Here is a 26,857-nt window from a genome sequence, read left to right as displayed (position 1 = left end):
TGGAATTTTGAAAATTGACATTGCATATTGAGGTATAGGCTGCACAACTGATTTTAGAAATATTTCCTTACCAGTTCGCAAAAGCAGATTTTCTTTCCAACTTTTCAACTTCATATTTACTCAAGCTAGTATCTAAGCAAACATATCTTTTTTCGAGGCCCCACAATCCAAAGGAATCCCTAAATATTTTCCTGTCTTTGCAATTTCGGGAACTCTCAACATTGAGACCATGTTTCTTCAAAGGCTTTATGGACAATCTTTATTAAAAAATATACCATATTTATTCAAATTCATAACCTGACCTGATGCATAACAGTATTATTTGAGAATATTCGCCAAGTTTTGACATTCCAAAATTGTACCATCCAAGAAAAAGATAGAGTCATCTGTAAATAATAAATGTGAGATAGTTGGGTAATTTCTGTTTAGTTTAATACCATGGAGAGTGTCTGTTGCGAGTGCTTCCTTCATCATATGAGATAGGACATTTGCTACTATAAAGGATCTCCATGACGAATACCCCAAGTAGGCTTGAAATATGGTAAGGACTCCCCATTAAACTTAATGCTACAGGACACTGTTGTGACACATTGCATAACCCACATCACTGATTCTTCACAAAAGCCTATCTTACATAGACACGCTTGCAGGAAATCCCACTCTATCCGCTCATAAGCCTTATGCATGTCAATTTTAAGAATGGCTTGGAATTTTTTCCTCCTATCTCGAGTTCGTAATCTGTGTAAGACTTCTTGTACAATCAGAATATTATCCTGAATTTGCCGACTCCCTACAAAGGTACTTTGCTTCGCTTTAATGATGTTTAGTAGTAGAGGTTTTAATTTGTTGGTAAGTATTCTAGAGATAATCTTGTAGGCAAAGTTGCAAAGGCTTATGGGTCGAAATTGCTCTCTAACTTCTCTGGGTTTTGGGTTTTAGGAATGAGAATAATTTGGGTTTTGTTCAGGGCTGGGGTAAGAGATCCAGACTCAAAGAAGAGCTACACCTCCCAAAGAATGTCTGGATTGATTTCCTACCAATGCTGCTGGAAAAAGAGGCCATTCAATCCATCTGGTCCAGGAGCTTTGGTGGTGCCCAACTGGTGAGTCCATCATAGACTTCTTCCATGGTAACGGGTTCAGTGATTTTGAGATTCATAACTGCATCAACTAAGGTTGGAATATGGTTCAGAATAAGCTGAAAGTTCCTAGGACCACTTTTAGTGTATAAATTTTTGAAGAAATATGTCGTCATGTCCTTAAGAGCTTCGTTATTCCTTACCCAATCTGCTTCACCATTCATCAGCATGGAAATGCGGTTTCTGTTTCTCCATTGTATAGTAGTGGCGTGAAAAAACTTTGTATTTTGATCCCCCCATTTAAGCCACTTAATTCTAGATCTCATTCTCCAAAACATCTCTTCTTGACGCCATAGTGCTTCAATCTCTTTGTTGATGTGCTGAATTCGGCACTGATCGTATTGCAATATGGGGTTGTTCATTGGAGTTTGAAGTTCAGATTTCATGCCTTCGATTTTCTTTTAAGCGTTGGGGAATCTTTTTTTACTCCACGCCGCTAGATGAATTGCCACTTTATGCAGCTTTACAGCCATATTCTTCTTGTGGGAATCCTCCCATGTTTGCCTAACAATCCGCCTACAATCGTCATCTTCAACCTAATAAGCTTCATATTTGAACTCTCTTCGCTTGCGTTGCACTGTGGGTGTAGTTGATAGAATGAGAGGACTATGGTCAGAACCGATATCTAGTAGGGCTGTAACTTTTGCATCTGGATAAGCTATTCTCCAGTCCATGGTACAAAGAGCTCTATCCAACCTATCTCTAACGTTATCGTCTCCATCCATTCTATTTGACCATGTAAAAGCGCACTCTTTACTTTCTAGATCCATTAGTGAGCAGGACTATAAAAAATCTCTAAAAGCTGTAAGACGAAAGTGATCAGCCATCCTCTTTCCCACTTTTTCCCAATGGTATAGAATGTCATTAAAATCTCCAATGCAAAGCCAAGGAAGATGATTTATGACACTTGTTCTATGTATTTCATCCCATAGTAATACCCTGTCTTGAAAGGCATTAGGAGTATGTAGAAAAGTAATCTGCATAACCTGTCTACTATCATGGAAAAGGCAACGCACGTTGATAAAGTATTCAGAATGCGATTCTAATGAATGGTTATCTGTTCATCCCAAAAAATAGCCAAGCTCCATGAAAAACCTTCTGGATTCACCAAAAAACTGTTTGAAAACTTTAGGCGTCTTCTTATTCTTCGCACTGATTGCTCTTGGTTTTTAGTTTCCATTAGAAATATAATTGATTGACATAAATAGCAGTAGGAACCATCAAAGCTTCACCCACCGTCATAGCTTCACCAGCAAGCTGAGCTAGTCTGTCAAGGAAAGGCCACTTCGGGCCAAAACTCTATTAAAGAAATTAGCAAATTAAGATCATAGAATTAGAGGGCACACGTGAACATATTGGGTCAAGATAAAACTGAATCCTTCTGATAAGAGAGAAACCATTCGAGTGCACCCCCACTTGAGACTTGACGGCAAGCCAATGAGCATATCACCAACAACGTTTTCTCCATCTATAACCGAATCCTCCTTCACTATACCAACGGCGAAGCCACTGATATTGTACTTGCCTTCCGCATATGAATCGGGCATTTCTATGAAGGCAATAGGCCCTTGAGTGGCAATCGAGAAAGGTAAACACCCTTGCGAGGTGGTGGGGTCCCAGCTCACAATCACCGAGCAAGGCACGAGTGCGCCCTTTGCCTGCTCGATGCCAACCAACACTTCAACAAATTCTCCATAGGGGATATAATGGGGGACTAAATTTTTGCGATTCTATGGTAGCATTAGGATCGAAATTAGCGATCAAAGATGGGACTAGTTTTGACATCTTCTTATCACTTTTTTTTTTTTTTTGTCAGTCCTACTCTATGCCTACTCTACACTCGCCGAGACTTGTGCCCCGCTCGCAGGCGCGAGCCGGGACCCACTCGAAACTTACGCGTCCCTACCCCCATCCTCCTGAGAATGTGGGGATTTGAACCCCTCATCTCCCCCTTCCAAATTGGAAGGGTGACCACTTTACATCGACATGTTTGTGCACGCCCTCGGTCCGAATGAATTCCGACTCACGCCCAACGTGGCAATGATGTAATTTACTAAAAAGGTGAGCGTGGGTTAAAAGGGGTGTGAGGCTGCCCAATTTCGGCTATTTGGAGTCGGACCCAGCATCTTCTTTCTCTCTGTCATTTCGGTCCCCATTCGTATCGGAAGCGCTACTCGCACCGTTTCGAGCCTGCCTTTGTGTCTTGGGGGGTTGGTCTCCTTCGCCGTCCCTCTCATCTCTCTGTGCGGAAGGAGAGCAACAAAAATGGCGGCGATCACGAGCGCGCTCATAGCGATCGCGGGAGTGGTGCTGGGTTGGATCGCCATCGAGATCGCTTGCAAGCCTTGCCTCGAACGAGGCCGGGAAGCCATCGACCGGTCCCTTAACCCTGATTACGACCCCGACGACGACCGCAGCGGCAATGGTCGCGCCCCTCTGATCGCTCCCAACCCTAGCCCTGACACCCTAGATTCGGAGCCGAAGAAGCCTATCGACGCCGCACCCGCCGTTCCTTCCAAGATCGCGTGATCAATGCTCTCTTGCTCTTCTGGGTTTCGACGATACGTCCGATCCGCGATTGTTCTTCTTCTGCTCCGATTAGATGTTCTCTCCGTTTTGCTGTGATTTTTGTTTTCTGGGTTTGTAATCTGTCCGCAAATTGAAAGGAATGGAATCGGATGGAAGATGTGCATTTTCATTTTGCTTTCAGATTTTGGGCTTCTCTTTTCTCTTTTCTTTTTTGATTATTAAGATGGTGAAATTGTCAAATGAAAAACAACGGATTTTGTTCCTTTAACAAAAAAAAGAATAAACACAATCAAACAGAAACGTGTTTGATTGCGTTTCTTTTTTTTTTTTTTTCGTTTCGGGCGAAATAAGAAAAAAAAAGAAACAACAATTTGTTGTTTTTCTCAAAAACAAAAACGAAGGAAACGTTTCTTCTCTCTCTTCTTCTTTTTTCTTCTTTTCTTCTTCTTTTTTTCTTCTTTTTTTCTTTCGCCGGTCACCGGCCTCGGCCATGGCCGGCGACCGGCCGTCGAGGCTCGGCCTCGCCGGATCTGGCGAGCTCGAGCTCGCCCGGCCCATGGCGAGGCTCGGCCTCGCCGGATCCGGGCGAGCCCGAGCTCGCCCGGCCAAGGCGAGGCTCGGCGTCACCGGGCGAGGCCGAGCCTCGCCGTGGCCGGGCGAGGCTGCGCCTCGTCGGCCGGTCGCGAGGCCGATGACCGCCGAAAAATAAAAAATAAAAAGAAAGGAAAAAATGAAAAATAAAATAAAAATGTTTAAAAATTAAAAGAAACAAAAAAGAATAAAATTTACCAAACGTGTTTCTGTTCATTTTTTATTCCCGAACCAAACGTTACCAAACGCGTTCTTTGTTCAAAAAATGTTCCCCTATGAAACACTTTTTTTTTTTTGTTCGTTCCCTAGAACAAAAAAAGATGTTAAACGTTACCATTCGCACCCAAAGAGGCAAGTTATCTATGGGATTTCTTATACGGTATTGTACGGTACGATGTCATAAATTTTGGGACTTGACGGAATAGGGGTGCTAAAAGATTTAGGAAATAAAAGTTTGAAAAAAAGGGGCAAAAATATCATGTTGGGGTTTTCATTTTAAGTTGAGAGTTTGGAGTCTATGTTTTCATCTGTGAATGGATAGATATAGATATTAAACTCGTTTCGAAATGAAATTGGAAAACTCTGGCAAAAAAAAAAAATGATAAAAAAAATAGATTCAGAAAATAGAAAATCTAGAAATTTTCGGCATTCCAAAAGGTCCGTAATTTTTTTAGCATAACTTGAATCAAGCTTGACTTATCATGCAGGCCAATTTTTTATTCATTGAACCGGCTCAAAAGACTTTAGAAATTTAAAGATGTAATTACAAATTTGAAATAAACAAATCAAAAGTAATGATCAAACATCAAAAAGTTAAAAGAGTTGATATTAGCGGTTGATTAGGAATATGCCTCAACCACATGCATGGATCAAAAAATATATCCCGTTAAATTCAAAGTGTATCAATTTAATTTTTTCTTAAATTAAAAAAAATCAAGTAATTAAATTTCAATCACTTAACAATGGCATATTAAGAATTTTGAAATTTGAGAGATAATTAAATATAGATTGTCAATAATAATAATAATAAAAGTTTGAGGTTTGGCTTGAACCGATCAGGATCGTATTGATTCAAGTGATTTGGGCCCGTTCTTATATTGAGACCGAGAACCATACTTTTGCAAGGGACAAGAGAGGCACATGAAATGGGAAAGGAAAAGAGGTCTCGTTTCACTCCCAGACTTAGGTAATTGGATGGGCCCTGCTCAAGTTTGAACCTTTAGAGGTCATGCTCAACTTGGCCGAGCTTTTGGAGGATAAAATTGACTCATAGGCAAACGTACATTAAAAAATAAGGGAGTTGCCAGGCAATCTTTATCAAAGAGTTTGAAAAGTTGCAAAAATTTGTGAACAACCGACTAAAGACATTATAGTTAACTATAATAGAAGAACTAAGTCGGATATCGGCTCTTTTGGCTTGAATTTGATAACCGCTATTGTCAAGAATTTAATGCAGTACTAAGGTAGGCATACTAAAGTGAGTTCAACTTATCAAATGGGCTTCAAACACTGAAATTTATCTACAAGATGCTAGAGACACTACAATAACTAGGATAGGAATGTCAGGTCAATTATCAATGGTTATCTATAGATAAAAACTCGAACAAAATCACCTTCACCATCAAAAACTTTTATGCAGAACTGAAGACCCGAGGGGGACATGATCAGGAAGAAAATATGTTATAACTATCAAATGAACTAAAAAATCTGTGAAATATATGCATAGGATACTAAAGAAATTATACTGCCTAGGATCGATTGGTGTTGATTGAAGAAAATTCGAACAAGCTCACTCTCACTATTAGAAATTAAGTGCAGATTGAGGCGGATATGATCGGGAGAAGATGAGTTGGACACACCAAGTGGGCTTGAAAAGCCAAGAAATTTATGCAAAAGATTATATAGACATTATACGAACTAAGATTACTAGAATGGGTCGAACATCAACTGCTATTTCACGTGTACAAAACAAAAACCGAAGAACATTTGCAGCAGATCTGTGATGCTAACTGTTTAGCTTCAGTGCTTTTGGGAAATCTCTTTCATACCTTTCCTTGTGATGTTCTTGTATCAACCTCTCCTTTATTACCCTGAGAGTTCCTAGAGTGTTTATGTCCCTCTAGGCCTAGTTAGTATCCCTTTTCTATGTCCCCTTTCGGATGGGATCAAGATAAATTACCCAAATGTTGGTTTTGGAAGTCCCCCGATATTACACTAAACTCTTCCTTCAACGGGGGTTTTGCTCTAAATCCTAGCAAATGCCTTCAAAATATGTCCTCATTGAACTCATGTAAGGGCTAGGATTAGAATACTAGGAATGTCATAACTTTATACAACACTTAAGCGCCATAAATTTTTTTTTCATTTACTCAAGTGCCCTTTCTAGCAATTCATATTACATGGCTTTTTCATTTCAACATGACTTTAAAAAAAAAAAAAAATTGTAGTCCAACATGAAAAATCTTTATCCAACATGACAAAGAGTACAAAAAAAAAAAAAAAAAAAAAAAAAAAACGCAATTGCCGTTTCTCTCTATCTAAATGCTTCCTCTACAGAAACGGGAACGTCTTTTTCTCTCTAAATGCTTTGTCAAATGACAACATCTCTCTCTCAAAGCTTCCTATCTAAAACTTGTTGTGGACGATGAAGCTTACTCTCTCTTGCGCCTGCCTTGTCTTCTCCTTCACTTGCTCGCTCTGTTTACTCAGTATCATCTCTCTCACTCTACAAGAAAAGGCGACGGCGTGGAGGGAAAAATTAGGGCTGCGTAACAAAAAAAAAAAAAAAATGACCTTCTCTTGCTCTTGGTCCCCATTGCAAATTTTATATGCTTTGTCCAAATTTTAAGAATTGTGCTTCAACTAGGGTTTTTGAAGAAGAAAGTTAAATTTTGCCCCAATTTCTTTAGACAAGGTTAGGAATCTTTAATCAAATGTTTAAACAATGCCATTTGCCTTATTAATTGCTAACTTTAGCTTACTAGCGATCCATGTCAACTTATATTCTTATCTAATGCCACATTGATTTTTCTGATGAGACAAATCGTCAATAGCACTACGTGATTTATTTTTAAAATCTATGGCATTTAAGTGAAAAAAAAAAAGAAAAAAGAAAAGAAAGAAGTTATGGCACTCTTGAAATTCTAATTTCACAAAGAATAGTACCTTGATCCACATGCTAGATGTAGGTTTAAAGGTCAAAATTCGAATATGATGATGTGGACTTCTCGGAGATTTCTGATCCGAATGGTTTTGGGAATCGTCGGCCGTGTTTGCTGTTAACCTCGGGCCTTGTAACTCCCAAACATCGTTAGTTCCCAGGTACTTGCGAGGGGTAACATTTTCTAAAGTTCTTCAAAGTTGCTGCTTCAAAAGTTCTGGTTTTGCCCCTGAATTTGGTGCCTTTCCTTCTCTCCGTCCTCCTCGGGAGAGCCGCTTGAGGTTCCTTTTATAGGCTTCAAGGTGTTTTCTGATTGATCGATTTAGAGGTATGACTTTGATTGGCTAGCCGTAATTTTCAAGAAAGTAAAGTCATGCTACGCCTGAAGAGCCTATCAGGTTGCATTACGGGTGATTGGTTCCCGGTTCGGTCCGATTCCAAGGTGGAACCGAGAACCGGACCGGGAGAATCGGTTCCCAATTTTGGGAACCATGGACCGGACTGTTGGTCTTAGGACCGAGAACCGGACCGGACCATCGGTTTCGGTCCGGTCCAAAAGAATTGGCACTTTCTTTTTTCATTAAAGAATGACCATTCACTAAAGAATAATCATGCTCCGGACCAATCAATCAAATTCGGTTTCCGAGCAATCTAATAAAACTACTCACACATGTTTCCATGTGCAAAATATTCAAACTTCACTTGTGTGAATATCAATCATAATTTATGTGTTCCATGCTTAATTTTAAGCATAAAACCCATGAACAACGTGATTAAAGGTTGTGCTTGGCTTAGGTTTTATAGACAATCTTTCTTGTATATTTTAAATGTTTAGTCGATATGAGACTTTTCAGGCTTGAAGTCATTGTCGTTTGCAAGTGAGGGGAGCAAGAGAGAGAGTGTGAGCATGATGAGAGTTTTTTCTATAAATAAAGAATAACAACAAGAGTTTTGATGATCTCTTGGTCATATAAGAGGTTGTTACCTAAATTGCAATTCCGATTGCAATAAGTTTCATATATAATATTCATATATTATATTAATATAAATTATATATAAAAATTTGGTCGGTCCGATCGGTGGTGGTCCGATTCCCACCTTGGAATCGGGAACCGGACCAGGCCGCCGGTTCCAAGATTAGGAACCGGGAACCGGACCGCCGATCGTGGGAACCACCCAAAACCGGCCGGTCCGGTCCCGGTTCGGGCGGTTTCCATTGCACACCCCTAGGTTGCATGATGCAAATGCTTCCAATTGTCTGGATCTTAACTAATTCATGCTCCCTTTTGTGTTTAGTAATGCTAGGACTCAGTTAATTATTTTACGACTTCATTGAAGCGGTATTTGAGGACAATTTTGCTGTTATACAACTGTTGTACAATATAAGTATTCTGAAAAATAGGGCTCTTTTGATGAAAAATCACCTGATTTAAGCTCGTCTAATCTTTTGTATCGCCTGTAAGATATTTTAGGACTTCTAACAAATGATCGTGCCTTTCTTTTGAGGCCTAAAACATGATCTTTCATTTAGACTCATGGGAGATCTCATAGCAGAGCTAACTATGACACAAGTGCATATACTTTATTTCCCATAGTCTTCTTTCAAAATCCTATTCAAATAAAACACACCGTGTACATCCTCAAATGATCAATTCCCACATTATATAAAAGAAATACTCCTCCTTTAGATAAAAAGCGAAAAAGAAAAAAAGAAAAAAAAAAGAGGGGTTTAATGCCTCAAAAGCGATTTGTCGTGTTAGAGTAATTACGGGTGAAATTTTATCTAGAATTCGATAAAAATCTAGACAAAATGACATATCTACACCTGCCCAAAGAAAAACATGAGCACGCTGAGCTACCCACTAAGCCACCTCTATATTTTTATTTTTAATGTTTCAGATGATAATATATAAATATAGAATATATGAAAATAATTTTAAAACTTTGTGTTGTTTTATACTACATCATCATACCAACTTTCTATCCTCTGTTAGATTTTTGGGTCTTTTTTTCTTTTTTACTGTTCTGGGCTTATAAATTTTAGTTATCAAAGTAGAATTGCAATCCATAATTTATAAACTTTTATGTTAATACCATGAAAAATCCTAAATTGATGTACATGTTACAAATTTATCCCAAACTAATTTTTTGACCATAAAAAATTCGAAAATGATACATTTGTGATAACTTTATTTCAAATTAATAATTTTACCTATGACAATCTACTCTAAAATAATTTTTTAACCGCCAAAGACCTCAAATTAATACATTTGTAAACCTCAAATTAGTACGTTTGTGACAAATATATACTCTGTTAAATTGAAATAAAAACCATGAAAAATCACAAAACTAGTATATTTATGATAAATGGAGGATAAAAGCCCAAATGGGTACGCCCGTCATCCAATTTAGAAATTTGGCAAACAATGTGAACTTTGGTCAGAACAAGTGTGCTGGCTGGGAGGTCGGTCACGGAACCATCAGACGAGAGATTTCAAGACCGGATATTCATGCTTGAAGGATAAGACAATGAGACCTCGAGTGCGGTGATGGTGTGACATCAAGCAGGCAGCGACTACGCAGTGGTAACCAAAGAAAGGGCACAACCAGAATCCGTCCCACTGGCGCTGTGGGTCACGGTAAGTCCACACCCCATGGCCAGCACCTTATGCGTATACTCCGTAAAAGAAATGGTGATTGCATTAAAATATGCTCTCCAAAGGCGGTAAAATTGATCCTGATCAGCCCAAACTGTACAATAAAATTCGATGGGGGGGGGATTAAGCTTTCCAAATCCAAAAGAGCAGCCTAACTTTCATGTCATTGGTCATATACAGTGACATCTTCTGAGTCAAAATAGCACATTTGACTAAGCCAAGTAATTGTATATTTGAGGATTGTTCTTGTCCCGCTCCAGGTATTCCCTGTCAATCAGGCTTTCGATCCTTTTCTTCAGATCAGCTGGCTTGATAGGGAATTTGAGCTGCAAAAAGTAACACATGTCAAATGATCATTTAATTTTTGAAAAAAAAATAATAATAATAATAATAATAAGATAACCCATCTATACCTGATACAATAGGTTTACAAAAGAGTTGACATCGTTTACACACCAATATTTTCAAATGAAATTAATCAATTGGAAGAAAATAAAATGAAAAGAGAAATAGCAAAATCTTTTGTTAAAGCAATGAGGGAAAAGGGTGAAAATGAAAAGGGGTGTAGAAACTTAGAAGAAATCGAAATTTTTCTGAGAAGAAACGAGTGGAAAGTTTTGAAAATTTCCCCAATTTTCTTTATTTATCTTCATTTTCCCCTCTCCCAAACAAAACAAAACATTGAAAAGATTCGAACCCAGTGTTAAGCATGTCACGTGGACCCGATCCCACATCAAGTATCAAAAGCCAGCCGAGCTGTGCTCCATAACATGCACTTATGTTATAAAAAAATCGATTGTCTTGATAACTAAGACACTAGGTTTTATCCAACAAATGACATACTGACACATGTCGTTAGATGGGAGGTGGCCCTCAGTGCTAATATTCTTGTAGTGTATCTAGGTTTTTAACAATCCACCAGCTCACCTCTGCTAATCTCGCTAGAGTAATGCAGAGTGCTTCAGAGTAACAACCAAACTAACCTAGCTCTAACAATGAATTGGTTTAATAACGACCCGCATAGTGGAAATACTTTGAAGTGCTATTTCTGCATCAGAAAAAAGACATACAGGCTATTTAGTATACATTTACCTGCTGAAACAGTTCAGTTATCAAAAGCGTGTGGCTAAGCACTTTCCTTGTCTTCATTATCCGAACAATGGCAGCATCAACCTAGAATTCGACCAATCAGACAAACTATCACTAATGGCTCATGATCACATTTGTTCTCCATTCTCAGATACACAATCGGCATATAAAAATTATGGGAGATGAAAAAGCACGAGTTAAGAGAACCTGATATTGACGGTCCTGAAATACTCTTTCCGTGGTACTTGTGTTCTCCTCCACTGTTTCCTTCATTTGGATAGCATTAACCTGCGAGCTCATTAAGAAAATTCAACATCAAGATCACATTCCAATACACTTGTTAGCTTGAAATATAGGTGTGGGTTGGGAGCAGGTTGTTTGGGTGAAGGGGAGATAAATCCTGCAATGACTGAACTAAATCTCAGAACTCTACCTTTATTCGATAAAGAGGAGCACTAAAAGCTTCATTGAACTCGAAAGAATCATCATCCTCCACATCCCTGCCCTTGGGCACCTGTCAAGGAAACCTAGGATATTAAAACACCAGCAGTTCAATAATACCAGGCAAAAAAGTACATCAGGGTACTGATCCATGGCACCCACCTTCTGAAGGACTCTCACTTTTCCACAGGCAAGGGATTGCAGAGTTCTTCTCAGTTCCTTATCCTCAATGCCTGTAGAGTCTCTTATATCTTGAAAACTAAGCTTCTGAGCATCGTTAAATAGCATTAAGACAACTGTCTGCACAATGACATGAAAGCAGACTGAAAAACAGTTAAAATACAGGAGACACATAAAGGTTCACAAAATAAAATTTGCATGATTTTTAGGACGTCAGTGACGCAACCAACAAAATCAACTCATGCGGAAAGGGACAATTCACAAATCTAATTGTTCAGCACTTCGAAGTTTGAGGACGAGTTTTCTCCGATTTTTTTTTTTTGGGGGGTGGACAATGCAGTCAACAAAATCAAGCAAGCCAACATTTGCTCAAGATATTGTTCATTTCCACCATGGTGAAAATGAACCATTGCATCGACTCACCCAAAAAAGAAAAAAAAAGTCCTAAAGGATTAGAATTCTTCTCCAAGTTCAATTAATGGTCTCATCTTTTAGGATTTGAGTTTCATTAGAATCCTGTTAGAATTCCCTTTCCTATTTTAAGTATTAATATATTTCCTCAGTAGTTTGTAAAGGTTTCCTATTACAGTTCTTGTTTAAAGGTTCCCATTTCACCTAGGAGTTGAATGCTTAAGAGAGATTAAACAAATACTGTTTTTTACTTCTTTCTTTTCAAGACAATTAATAATTACTAACTCTTGGCAAGCATTCACTTTGGAATCATGTGATGCAGTTGTGCTCTTAAGAATAATGATGCTTAGAAAATTGTAGGAGTGTTGCCTAAACAAACTCATCAGTTTTGGGTCATTGTTCACTGCAAATTTGGGCTTTCTAGTTTGGGACTTGTCATCCATTAAAACTGGTATTGGATGGACTTGCCTGAAATAGGGAAACAGCCAGCTCTTTCCTCCCTTTCGGAAAATCTGCCTTCAGTACACAGTGACCTAATGAACTCTGCCACATTAGACGTCTCCCACTATACTTGCTAAGGTAAAACTCCTTAAATATGTCCTGTTACCAAGTATAAGAATGTCAGAAAATACTACTAAACTTCCAGGATCAAAACTCAGAGACATTGAGCCATCTTGCCAGAGCAGACCTGATAAACATTCAATTCATGAGGAAGCCTTACATCCATTGGTGGATAAGTGGGCCAGTACCTGCATTAAAGTAAGAGAGACAAAATCTTAGACTAAAATGTCACTGGGTCTACTATTTTACCGTTTTCCAGGGTTGGTGAAGGAAAAGCGGGAAGAAATTCACATGAGAACAAAACTTGCCCTGTAGTCAGCACATGGACGCTCATCTCAATTCCTGATGGTAGTTTTGTCCTCGCTTGTGACGATTGCTTGAATGATTCATTTATCTCTTTTGATAACTCAATGTCCTAGGGGGAAAAAAGAAAACTTGGACATTAGGGACATTCAATGCTGCAATATGGAGTAAAATAAATTGATCACAAATATGGATTCAGAAGCTATATGAAGAAAGCAAAATTTTTCTATGCATAACCAAGAGAAAATAAAATAGGATGAAGTTCGCTACAATTATGAATTAACTTTAGACCACCCATTCTGTAGAAAAAGTTTAGTGAACTGTCGCAAGATGGATGAGAATTATTTTAGATGAGTTAAGAGTCAATCAAAGTATAATTTGCAAGATTTATGACTTATCACTCAAAATTAGAAGACTTCTTTCAATGGCCCAAAGAAGTGGCTTTCCTCTTCATCTTATATACTGACTGCATGTCAAGAATTTGTTCGAAAAGTCAGTCCCACATGCGTAAACAAAGCAAGGCCTGTTATGAAAATGAATATAGGCTGTGCTACAGCATACGAGGATTAGATGAAAGGATCAATGACCAATTCACGAGTAACATCTCCTACAAGTATATTAGATGTCATGCCAACTAGTCCATTTAAAGTATAAGCACATTCCAACCTGAGGCATTCCAAAGGGTAAACCCAGGCAAAAGTCACTGACAAGCAAAACGTCTCTTTGTCGAAAATAAGCACCTATGTTATCACCACATGGCAATGCAAAAACCAAGGATATACCTCAATGTCTACTTGCGCAACCAGGTAAGCACACTTGTTTAGTATCACATTGACTTCAAGTTCCAACTACAATAAAAAAGCTGCCATTCCAACTTTCTAAGTCATCTTCGATTGGTGGCTTATAATAGTAAAATTCTACCCTAAATGTTCTTGTAACATTGAGCAACATTTCACATCTTGACCAAAGATGTCATCACATGGCAACGGAACGCCCAAGGATATACCTCAAAGTTCACTTGCACAACCAGGTAAGCACAATTGTTTAGTAACCCTAAGGACATTGACTTCAAGTTTTAGCTACAATAAGAAAGCTTTTGTTAAATTTGTCGCAGGTGTATCGATTTGGGGTTTTTCATGTCAAGTCAACTTTCGCAGGTGGCTTAAGGATAGTAAGGGCCCGTTTGGTAAGGCTCCTGAGAACCAAGTATTTCTATTCTTTTGTTCTTGGAAGTAGAAATATAATAGAAACGCGTTTGGTAAATTTTTTGTTCCCAGGAATAAAACAGGTATTTTTGTTCTTTTGTTTCCGAAAGTAAAAATAGAATAGAAATGCATTTGGTAAATCTTTTGTTCCTGGGAACAAATTCTGAACAAAAACGAAAAAAAAAAAAAAGTTGCTTATTGTTCCCAAGAACAATTCAAGAAACAAGAATCAAGAACCAAGTTCTTTTTCCCTTTTCTTTTCTTCATTTTCTCTTTTTTCTTTCTCTTCCTCCCTTCTTCCCCTAGCTGGTCGCTAGAGCCTCGTCGGCCCTCGGCGAAGTCGCCCGAGCTCGCCAGCCACCGGCAAGGCCTCCTCGAGCCTCGCCCGGCCACCACAAGGCGAGGCTCGGCCTCGCCTAGTCACGGTGAGGCTTGGGGTGACCTCACTGGTGGCCGGTGGCCGGCGAGCCTCCCCGAGGCTGACCTTGCCAACCCTTTTTTGGCCGGTCGCTCGCCCGTAAGGAGAAGAAAAAGAAAAAAAGAAAAGAAAAAAAGAAGAATGTAATAAAATTATTAATAAATTAAAAGAAATTCTAAATCATAAAAATATATCAAGTCGTACCAAACGCATTTCTTTCCCGAGAACAGAAATTTTGTGTAATTACCAAATGCGTTCAAATACTCAGAAACTGTTCCCGAGAACAAAAAAAAAAAAAAGTGTTTCTGAAAAGAAACTGTTCCCGGAAATAGAAACGTTACTATACGCACACTAAGATTCTGCCTAACTGCTTTTGAAACATGTGGTAACATTTCAATTCTAGGCCAATGATGATCACCCTGACCACCCTATCTAAAATACAGAAGGGAAGAGTCTTCTCAAAACGATTGCACAATAATATCAGCAGTAGTATAGAACCTCCGTGGAGCAATTCTTAAAGAGAAACATTTCGCAAAAGCTCCTTCAATGATCAATTTCTCATGGGAACTGGATAAAATTATTAAAAAGTCATACTCTTCAGATAAGGAGTAAGATTGGCAACAAATTCTTAGCAAGTAAGATGAACGCTAAATACTCAGCCAAAAATACAGAAGATGAAGGCTAAATACTCAGCCAAAAAATAGAAAATGAAGGCTAAATCAGTCATCTGCCAACTACACGTTGCTTGAAGCTGAAACAAGTGCCCTTAAGACATAGTTAAGAAAGGCAAAAATAGGAGAAGTCTTATTGAGACACATTAAAAATTGAAAAAGGTAGAAATTTCAAGAAACTTACACCAAATGGGAAAATGACATCCTCAAAGCATATTTAGAGACTTTAAAACTACCCAAGTACACCCTCTACCATATTTTATTTTTCCTTTCAGTACTACAAGCATAGGCATTACAAGAATTGAAGCAGGAAGCCATCACTTCCCAAAAAGAGGAAAGAATTATTTATTCTAGTAGCATGGAAGAAGGTAAATCATATTGAAACACTGAACTCAATTGAAAAGGAATGGATAGATAGGCTTGACCTTTTCTCCTGACCACAATTTTTCGCATGGATTTTCTTAGCATAAAACAGGTATCAGATCATCTAATATGATTTTTTGGTGACAGTGAAAAAAATATATCTACAATAAGAAAAAGCAGATTCAAATGGTTCAAAACAAAGTCTGCAACAAAGACGCACCTTGAACATTCCTTCAAGTTTGTTTGTGAACTGACTACCACACTCGGTCTTCAGCTGAATTAACAGTACACAGTTTGTCAAAATATTGCTAGTCTAAGTTAAAATAGACAGAGAAAAGAAAAATCAAGTCATATTGTGCTTAATGACAAACATGTCCTTGACCTTTGTGATCATGGATTTTTCTGCGTCAATGGAAGCACTCTTCCCCAATAACAGTCTCTTTGCAAGATCCTTCTTGTAGAATGCTTCAAACACATCTTTTCCCTATAATGAAAAATCAATTCCATATGACTTCCTTAAAAAAGGGAAGGTGAGTGAAAATAGTTCACATTCTCCAGCAAAGTTTCCACATTTTATTTGAATCACAGTACTGCGTATTAGATATAGCAAGCTAACCTGGATGAACCTAAACAAAACCAGAACTTTATCAAGTATACTCTCCAATTCCTCTTCTGAGGTTCCTTTATTACCAGCACGCAACTTTTCATCAAGAAACTTCGCAATTAACTCAGCTGGTCGGTTCTGTCATGAGAAGCAAATCAGTCATTAGCTGCAAAATTCTCACAACACCAATGAACAAGTAATCAATTCAAGTTGCAATATATGTAAGCAATTATTTTTTTTTTCCTTAGGCGATACATAAACAATATACAAGCTACTTTTCTATCAAATAGTCCAAAGAGCATTAATTCTACAATTCCACAAGAGACCGATCCATAGAGGATAATATATGCCATATCTGGCCCATCATTCTCGCACCTAACACGCATACTCATAATATGCAGGGACGGTAAGAACCCAATCAGTTCCATCATTTTATTTTGTCAGCAGCAAACTCCATTCTGTAATGCTGTTTTTGCATGCTGGCACCTTTTCTGAGCAACTTTTGTGAATAAAACATGTTTAGTCCTCCTGACACTAGAATCATCTGACTTCTTTAAGCATAAGTATACATAGGAATTCCATGAGCAAGCCATCCCATTTCATGCATTAGTCCATTCTTCAACCTTCCTAAGCATTATTGGCATAGGCCTACCCAATAAAACCACATGATTTTATGCGACATCTAGATCTTTTCACCCATCCAAAGTATCTTAATGCACTTCCTCCTTGATCTAATAGCACCAAAATTCTAACCTTCAAGCCACTGTACAGTAATATCTCGCATATATATAGAGAGAGAGGGACGGTCGGTACAACAGTGCTTGAAACACTCCTTTCCAATTTCCAATTGCTCATGCTGTCCTTCCCATAATCCCCATGACAATCAAAAACTAAAGGTTTTGATTTATTTATTTTTTTAACTTAATCAATAAAATTGACTTAAGTGGCACAAAGGAGATGCCACACATTCACATGTAATCAATTAGAGGACAGAGTCAAAAGGTCTGGAAAGTCAAGAATCCCAGTTGTTTAGGCTTTAGAATTTCCATGTTCCCTTTCAACCACCATATTCATCACAGAGTTGTATAAAGTTCATCTTTCTCATATACAAATCACCTCGAAAGAATATCTCCCGCTTATCCTTATTTCAAGCTACAGAAATTCCATTACAACTACTTCTTCCTTCTTTTTTCCTAATGTCCACTAATTCAATGAAGCATTCTCATGTCCACTCTGCACATTTTGCTCAACATCAAAGGTCAAAATGCTTTACATAGATAAGACCATTTTGATAAAATGAAATGTCTTTTCCCAAGTCAATAATCATTGATGGACATTGAGCATGATACATGTGCATGGAAAAGTGTACTGAAAGTCCTTTACCATAAATGCAGAATGCAACCAAATCTTAATACATTTTAAAAAGTGCAGTCAAGTCCCCTAGGTAAACAAAACCTAAGATTGCCTATGTGACACTTATAATTTGCCCACGTGACAGCTTTAGATTGTATTCTTAGCATAAATTTAGGATCTGATTGATTTTTCCATAAAGGCCTAAGACTTGATTTCACCAGTTCAAATGTCCTAGACCCGAGTACTTTACGTAAAGATTTAGAATTCGCATTGCAATTTTCCCTACATTATGGCAATGGTCTGGAGCTGTAAAGATTTAGAATTTGCAATGCAATTTTCCCTACATCGCGGCAGTGGTCATTTGTACATTCTAAGTGAGCTGAATTGGTATGGACCACGTGTTCAGCATTACAAAGGTTATTGCCACTAACCTCAAGCTATTTCCACAGTGGTTGCCACAAAATTTTAATTTTTTTCTTTGTTTCTTTTTGTTCGCATTCAATTTTCTTAATGTAATTTCATTCAATTAAGAGCCAGATAGTCATTTCATCTGAAAACCCAAAAGAAAGATGCACTTCACATGTCTTAACAAACAGATATAAGTGGTGACGATTGCCTAAAGTGGCGCTACAGGGATGAACACCTTAAGTTCAAGATTCAATGAGCCCCACAACCCCCAATACATGGAGGACTAAACTCCAATTCCCCCCCTTATGAAATATGACTATCCCCAAATATCATTCTCCATTCATTTTTTTCTCAAAAATAGGAGTAAAAAATCACCCCTTGATGGTCAATCAATTTCTCACCTGCCCATATTTTGCAATTTAGTGTCACGAATTTTCCTCTTAATGTTTACACGCTCTGACCAAATTCCATATCACAGAAAAGGAAACATGCCCACAAATTCTATCAAGTCAATTCCTCAAAATTTAGCCACCAAGAGAGGTATAGGAATATCCATTCTTCATAGAAACAGAGGATCTACTAGTCATAATTTCAAAGTACAACACAAAGAACAAAAAGCAAGCAAGAAAGACACAAACCTGACGAAGATTGATTAGATGCTCAAATGAATCCTTGACAGTGTTGCAAAACATTTCATTCTTCGAAAAACTGTCCTCCCATATTGCATCTAGAGAAGCCTTAAACTCCAAAAGAGACGGCACCATGTCCTTATCTTTTTCTTCATCCATGACAATACCCTGACCAGTTTGCCGTATGTACAAGCTAAGTGCTTGTCTTAATGACTCCAAGGCGTTTACCCTTGCAAACAATTGGTACATTCTCTGAAGGTCCTCAATACGATTTCCATCCATCAGCATCATGAATCCCTAGAAAATCAGAGAAAAACATTTACAAAGCAAATACAAAAAAAGAATCACTCTGGTGCACACATACAAGTAAATAGAGATCTTAGTAGGGATAGTTCTATGGACATGGATACAGTGAAAGAAAGAAACTTGTTCATGATACACATACAGTAATTTTGAAAGAAAGAAACTTGTGCATACTTACGTGCACAAGAAAGATGCAGGGGTGGTGGAAGAAGACACTGAAAAGGAATCGCTGTTTTTATACCTTATCAAGAATAGCAGGTATATGTCGTTCTAGAAGTTGCCTTTCTGCAGTAGCAATTAGAGGCTTCCTTGTACTAGCATCAAGGTAGAGCAAGCACCTCTCATGTTCTTCATGCAACCTAACCTGCAAAACTTCTTTATATTAAGTAATTCTGACAAATAAAAACACATTTTCCAAAATGACATGCTTTAACTACACCCCACACTAAAAATTAAAACTTCATCTCCACGTACAAATCTAAACAGCTTTGATGAAAAACAGAAAACCATTTCTTTCACCTCTTAATTCACAAAAACTTTCACCAGAAAGTTATTTAACAGCTAACTACAAGCTAATTAAAGAAAATCACTTTCTTCAAAAGTAACAATCAAGTATTGCTATGGAAGAAAATTCACTTACCTCCACATGTTTCATGTAGTCTGGAACATCTGACTGCTGCATGTACTTCATGCCTTCAGCCGCATAAAATTCGGATGTGCACTCAAGGAATGGCTTCTCAAAACTTTCTGCATAAATTCCTAGAGCTGTAAACATCTTCAGAAGATGATTAAGAAGTGTCCGATCAACTGCTTCACCCAACCTAAAAATCAAAGATCATTATCCAAGGGAAATAGTTAAACCACAGCAAAAGTCTTATTTAGACATTAGACACAATCAGCTACCTCAAGAAGACAACTGAAAAGGATTAAGCAAACTGCCAAAGATAAACCATATGCAACAAGAATATTTCACAACAGGAAATGTTCTGTAGGGCCTGGCACAACTCACACATCTGATGCAATACCCAGCACAATATATGCATAAGGTACTCATCTCCCCAGCACAATAAATGCATAAGCTACAACCGAGAAGTTTAATCTCTTCTTGCTAAGCTCAGGACAAATAGAAAATCAGGATTATTACACAATCTTCATAGAGAATGTTATCATTTGTTAGTATAAGCAGTATTATCTTTGACATTGTTTATCTTATACAAGCTGAACCACCATACTGTTGAATTCAATCCACATTTACAAGGATTATTCTAATTTTAGTGCAACCACAGAACGTTACCAAGAAAATCTTCCATTAGAGTCATATATCCATTGTATGAGGAGAACTTGGTTGATTGATCGGTAAAGTCTGGTCAACAACTTTCTTAGGTGGTTAAAATTTCCAAAAGAACTTTGCCCATTCCACTAAAGAATTCAACAGAAGAAAGCTTAGCACAACTAGATAAGGAAAAGACTTTGACTCAAAATTTCTAGATACTTATTTTATTTATTATTAGAGACACCCCCGCTTTTTTTTTTTTTTTTTTTTTTTTTGGGGGAGGAGATCTGTATAGAAAGGGTTCATTTAACTACATCTTTCTGGTGACAGGAACCAAACCAAAGAATTCCTACTAGATAACTTGCATAGATGTTGTGTCTCAAACTTAATATAACTCTTTCCATTTCTTGCAGTGAGCCAGAGCATCATAATCATGTGGAGATCACATCAAGTTTCCTTTTTTTCTATAACGAAGCTTGGCTGAAACAAACTTTTTTCTGAAACACAGGCATCTTCTTGGAGCTTCACAATTATTCATTGAGACTTGAGTCAACCATTTGTATTTCCCTCCATGTTGCGTCTAACATTTTTTTTCCCCAAAAAGAAGACAGGGTCGACTCAAGTGTCAAGTTATTTCTTCAATCATCCTTGTAATTTAAGCAAATGCTACAGATCATGTATAAAACAAAGATTGTACCTTTCCCTTTCAATCATTCTTAAGAGACCGGTGACAGTTTTATGCTCAACTTCCACTGACAAATGAAGATGCTTTCGGAAAAGTTGCAACCCCATGTCCCATAACGACCGAACATTTGGGTTTTGCTTCACGTAGGTTCTATCCAAATATAAGGCTATGCCGCGAATCATCAGCATCTGGTCACAGAAATCCTGCCAGCATCTCTCAACAAGTGATAAAAAAACTGCCAAATCTGGGCTCTGGCCGACGAGAGTCTGCAGCACCGCTGAAATATGTGTTTCACACTCTTTCTCAATTCGTTGATAAAGATTTCCCCCCAATTTGTGTAGGCAGAGGTCGTTGACAGCCTACAGACAACAAATTTGATAAACGATGTAGCATGCATCAAAAGGATTGAATCCAGGTGATAGAAGAGAGAGAAATCTACCTGATAATAATCCTCCAAACTACAGGAAACAGGTTGCTTTAAGAATATTGCATTTATAGCTGCTTTGAGCTTTGCCCATGTATCCTCTTCAAAATTTGTGGGAAGTGTCGGCTTGGCTTCACCAAGAAAAAGGAATATCATAATGAGAAATATAAGGCAACTCCATCTCTCAGCACAACTTGAGAAAGAAGAATAAAGGCAACTGAGGACAAACATAAGGACAATAGAAAAATCAGCCACAATATGTTCGTTTGCATGCATGCATGTATGTATCTATCATTCCCTCTGTTTCTTATCCTTGTTGGCTCAGTTGCAGTCGATTGAAAGAAGATTCACTGGCATGTCTGGAAAACACAAATTGCTAAATCAGTATGTCAGGTGAAGCCATATATCAAAGAATCACCACATACTGGGGAGCGATACCAATCACGCTAACCTTATCTTCCAAAGTTAATAGATGTGCAGGGATAAAATTACCACATCTATGATAGATTTCACTGAGTCGGAAGATGTATAATATTCTGAGCACTCACCGACTGGTGTTGTACGTGTAAGCGTTTAGGTGAATCTGTTGATCAACTCTTTCTTAATTGTGACTTCGCCCTCAAGCTCTCTAATCATATCTTCAGCTCGTTTAAAGTGGTATGAGCAATGCCAAACATGCCATTTAGTAATTTAGCTGTCGCAATCCTATGTCTGAGACTTATTTTCTAAAGTCTAGGAGCATTGCATCGCTTTGTCTCATGTGACCTACTTGGCAAGAACACCAGAAGACTGTTTGAGGATTCACAATTTCCAGTTGCTTCTGTTTTCTTCTCTTTTATTCAATGTGGTCATCTTCTTCAGATTTCATATAATCTAGTGATATTTTCCTTCTGTTTGCTTGTTATTCCTTTTTTCCTCATACATTTCTAATGTACTACAATATATTCTACTAATAAATCCTTTAATCTCTGTCAAAACAAAGGCACAAAAGTAAAATGCTTGAATACCTACAAAACCACACACGTGCATACACGTAGGCATGCACCTGTGGATGCTCCAAAGAAAGAAAAAAAAGGCCCTTCAGAATACTTTCAATTGACCCCTTTAAAGGGTAGAAAGATGCCACAATGAAATAAAATGGAAAAATAACTTTCACACAGTCATTATTAGATTCTATAGCTTTTATATTGTTACCCAAGGCATAAAACGGTTGTAGCCCCTTGATTTCTTTCAAACAGATCCTCTTCACATACCAATTTAAAAAAATCACCCTCATATATTCTTCACACATTTCTTAATGGTTACAGAAACTTAAGGTTGAACATCGGATGGTTGGAGCCCTATATAAGAGGCATAAAACGGTTCTAGCCCCTTCCTATCTTTCAAACAGATCCTCTTCACCTACCAATTTATAACAGCCATATATATATATATATATATATTCCTCACACATTTCTTAATGGTCATAGAAACTTATGGTTGAACATTGGATAGTTAATAACATATATATGGATCAATTCTTTAAGGGAAAGATCCTATAAAAGCTAAGGTAAAGGATGTTCAGGCAGAAATAATATCCTCTTATGCGCACACATGCTTCCATGTTGGAATAGCATAATCACATGAGCAACATGCCCCCACATACTCCTAATTCCAGGATCTCTTGTTTGACTCCTAATAGCTTCAAATGACAAGATTTGATGACAAGCCTGAAAAGGGCAACAAGTGGTCAACCAACAGAAGGATGCTATTTTTGTCAATGCAAGTACAGCATTCTAAGGACCATGCAGCTCTGATACATAGCCAATATACTTTAGAGGCTTATTACAATTCTTTCTTTCTTTTATTTCCTTTTGTTTTTGGGGTGGGGGAACTGAAGCATGCCATGTTGGAAAAAACTACCGCTAACAGGAAAAGAAGTTGCAAATCTTACGCAACAATTTCTATGTCTGATATGGTAGGGAACAATATTAGAGCTTTCAAACAGTGAGTGCATTAATAAGTTGATAGTTAGGCATTTCCCACGATTAGATAACTGAGCAGCACCTTGTTAAGATTTTACTAGAGGAATCACACATTTTCATCTTACAAAAGCACACAAGATCACTTTTTCTAAGAGAGATCGACAGATGTGCCTGTGAAGAGACATCTTTTCACGAGCACAGTACTAAACGACTTATACCCATCAATGTCAGCACATAATCGGTAGCCAAACAGAAAAATTGTCTGCAATACAGAATCTCATTGCTCAATCTAATACAGAAATCACTGTATCACCAGCCCTGTGATTCTCACCCATCTCCCATCACTCAATTAACCTAAACCCCTACTAAAGAGATAACAAAATCTAAAAGCCCCATCAATCCTCAACCAAAAACTCTTGACGGTCAACAGTCAACAATTTTATTGAAACGGCAGCGAATCAGAAATCTTCCAAACAAAATTAAGCAAATCCATCCAAGCTCAGTAATTAGAACTCACCAAATCATCACATAAACAGAAAGCCCTACCCAAATCCACCCAAGATCGAGGAATGAATATACCTTTTAAAAGCTTGATAACGAGCTTCTTGGCAGGCTGCGGAGGCGTAGCCTTCTTTCGAGACAAATTGGCGGCGACGCTGTGCCCTGCCACCATGTCGTCCGACTTCATGCCGTCTTCAAGAGACATGGTCGCAGGATCAAAGACGACATCGCTCTCGGGATCGAATCCTGGCTGCTGCGACTGCTGCTTGGCAGGATGTGGGTGGAGGCCATTCTTGTGGGCGGTAGTGGAGTCGAGGGAACCGGCAACGGCCTGGGACTTGGCTTTCTTCATGGGTGGAGCAGCGAAGGGAGAAGGGGCGGCGCCGTCGCCGGAGGAGGAAGAGGAGGAGGAGGGGCCGGTGGTGGAAGCGCTGGTGGCAAAGCGTTTGGTGGGGTGAGACATCAACGGATGTCAGGAGAGCATTGCAGAGATGAACACTCGCAATAGAAATAGGAAATAGGGAAAAATGAGGGAGTGAAGATTGGAGAACTATTGAGATGGACGAGCGAGAGAGAGAGAGAGAGAGAGAGAGACGGGGGAGTAATTTTTAGGACCAGGAGTAGATGAATGCTTCTCATCAATTTATTGCACTTTTTTTAAATAAAATCATGACACTAAAGCATCTTATTTTTCTTTTAAAACTTATATTGCATATTTCTACATAAATTTTAGAATTTCGATGTACTTTTCCCAAAATTCAACTTTGGTAGATTTGCCTAAAGTTTTTAGAAAGTTTCAAACGAAATTGATAAAAACAAATTGATTGGTGAATTGCATGTCCATTTACATTACCAATTTCTATTTGATTTTCGAGTTATTACCATGAAAACCTCCGAGAACTAATTTACTCTAAATTATTTTTTTTATTACAAAGACACTAAATTAGTACATATGTGACAAATTTAACTCAAATTAATTTTTTAATCAAGAAAAACTCAAAATTAGTATACATGTAACAAATTTACCATTTGTTAACTTCCATCAAATTTTGCCATTAAATTTATTAACATGGATAACACATGGTGACCTGGCAAGACCATATTTATATCATAAAAAATCCCAAATCAATATAGTATCAATGTGATAAATTTAAGGTTTTTCATGATATTTACTCTATTAATTTTCACATGAACTTATCACGTCACCATATGTCATCTGTGTCAGCAAATTTAATAGTAAAACTTGATATGTAATTCTAATTCAAACAATAACTGCCTGAAAGAGATACGTAATTTTAATTCAAACCTAGGTTTTCTCGATTTTATATACGGATCTTAGTTAGTTGAATTTTAATGTGATATCAATGTTTTTGTTTTAGGGTCCATTCGTTTCGCAGAAAATTGGTCATTTTCGAAAAATATTTTCCCATAAATCATTTTCCAGGAAAATGAAAATATTTTCTAGTGTTCGGCTAAAACCTAAAAATGTTTCGGAAATATTTTTCGGTGTTCGATAAGGAAAATATTTTCCGATAAGCGTCAATCGAGGCTTGCCAGATCAACGAGCGTGAGCGTCAATCGAGGCTCACCAAATCAACAAGCACAAGTTTGAGATCAACAAGCTTGAGGTTCACTTGGTCCGACGATTAGCCAAGAAAGAAGAATATGAGAAACAAGGAAAAGAAAAAGAAAAGAAAAAGTAAATTAAAAATAATTCGAATTAAAAAAGAAAAAGAAATTAAAAATTAATTGAAATAAAAAAGAAAAGAAGAAGAAGAAAGGAGAGTAGGAAGTGAGGATTTGTAGAAACGTGAGATAAGAGAAATCAAGTGAGGAAATTATTTTTCGTGAAACGAATGCCGGAAAATCTAGAAAATGTCTTCCTAGAAATTTTTTTCCACGAAACGAATGAAGCCTTAATGCAAATTAAAGGTGTTGGTAAATGGTTAATTGAGGATTTCATGTTGCCATTTGGTCAATTGAGGATCCATGGCTTAAAAAACTTCAAAAAAGAAATTTTTGTTGGAAATGCCTTTCTTTCTAAGGATTAGTTGATGCAAGGAGGTCCCTAATTTGGGGGTTTTGGAGTCAATTACTGCAGGCTTTAACTATTCAATCGATTAATTGATTCAACTCTCAAAAGCAATGGGCCACTGTGATATCGTGGAATTGGGCCATTCTATTCCCATAGTCCGAGAAAAGGGCCTTCAAGTCCACGGGGGATGAGCTTCTCCTTTGAAATGGCTTATCATTGATAAGCTATATGATTCATTAATAAGCTTCTGATATGCACAGTAGTTATAGTACTTCAACGCTTCCACAAACTCCTAAGTCTCCGCATTAAGAATCGATGAAACCTTTACTGGTTTTGCAAAGCTATCGACCAAATTTCTAGCGTAATCTCTACATACACCTGCTATTGCATATTTCAAGGAATTTACAGTCACCAATCTAATAATGTTTATCATCGACGTTTCTCTAGGCGGTGAGTTCCAATCAATCAATAAGATCTACTTCTTTTTGCTCTACTCTCTCTGCCAAAATTCCACCTCAAGGAGTCCTTGTTTATGGCTATGGCTTACTTCACTATTTGTCTAAGATCTACATGTTGACAAAACCTAGCTATTTCTACTTTTTTAGGTATTCAAGAGCACTCTGAATACAAGTTCAAGTTTCGGTGAATTTGACTTTGCCTTTTCACAATTAAGCACCCATTATGCAATCCTCTCACTCCCTAAAGTGCATTTTGAAGGTTAGATTCTGGCTTAGACCAACACATCTCTCGTCCAATGACACATGAGGAATAGGTGTTGATGTTGTCTAACAGTATTACCTAGAAGCAGGTGAATATGTGATTTCAATAAACTTGACAAATGTCTTTGAATTCAAATTGTCAAGTTCAATATAAGCTGAATCTAGTGAGATAGAATTTAGATATTGGCACAAAGTGGTTATATCAAGCATAGTGTCATGCTTCTATCAAATAAGGAGCATAG

The 26,857-nt window shown here is 37.8% G+C and overlaps 1 protein-coding gene and 1 long non-coding RNA gene across 2 annotated transcripts; one reads left to right on the top strand and one right to left on the bottom strand.

The window, feature by feature from the left end:
* Window positions 1–3,241: 3,241 nt before the first annotated feature.
* LOC120293291 lies at window positions 3,242–3,847 on the top strand. The gene has a single exon (XR_005551043.1). It is a non-coding gene; the product is annotated as an uncharacterized LOC120293291 (long non-coding RNA).
* A 6,357-nt stretch (window positions 3,848–10,204) lies between these two features.
* LOC104444840 (cullin-4) lies at window positions 10,205–24,434 on the bottom strand. Its single transcript, XM_010058594.3, has 17 exons — window positions 23,940–24,434; window positions 21,412–21,527; window positions 20,985–21,331; window positions 19,655–19,835; window positions 19,256–19,378; window positions 18,721–19,008; window positions 16,334–16,459; window positions 16,100–16,201; window positions 15,938–15,991; window positions 13,066–13,172; window positions 12,885–12,945; window positions 12,665–12,796; window positions 11,768–11,905; window positions 11,598–11,678; window positions 11,372–11,452; window positions 11,168–11,248; window positions 10,205–10,401 (listed from the first exon to the last, which is right to left on the bottom strand). Exons 1-17 carry the CDS (start codon window positions 24,322–24,324, stop codon window positions 10,288–10,290), a joined length of 2,517 nt encoding a protein of 838 aa, XP_010056896.1. The 5' UTR covers window positions 24,325–24,434; the 3' UTR covers window positions 10,205–10,287.
* Between the last annotated feature and the right edge of the window lie 2,423 nt (window positions 24,435–26,857).

Source organism: Eucalyptus grandis, chromosome 5 (assembly GCF_016545825.1).
Source record: "Eucalyptus grandis isolate ANBG69807.140 chromosome 5, ASM1654582v1, whole genome shotgun sequence".
NCBI classification, from domain to species: domain Eukaryota; kingdom Viridiplantae; phylum Streptophyta; class Magnoliopsida; order Myrtales; family Myrtaceae; genus Eucalyptus; species Eucalyptus grandis.
This window is presented reverse-complemented; position numbering and strand designations above follow the sequence as displayed.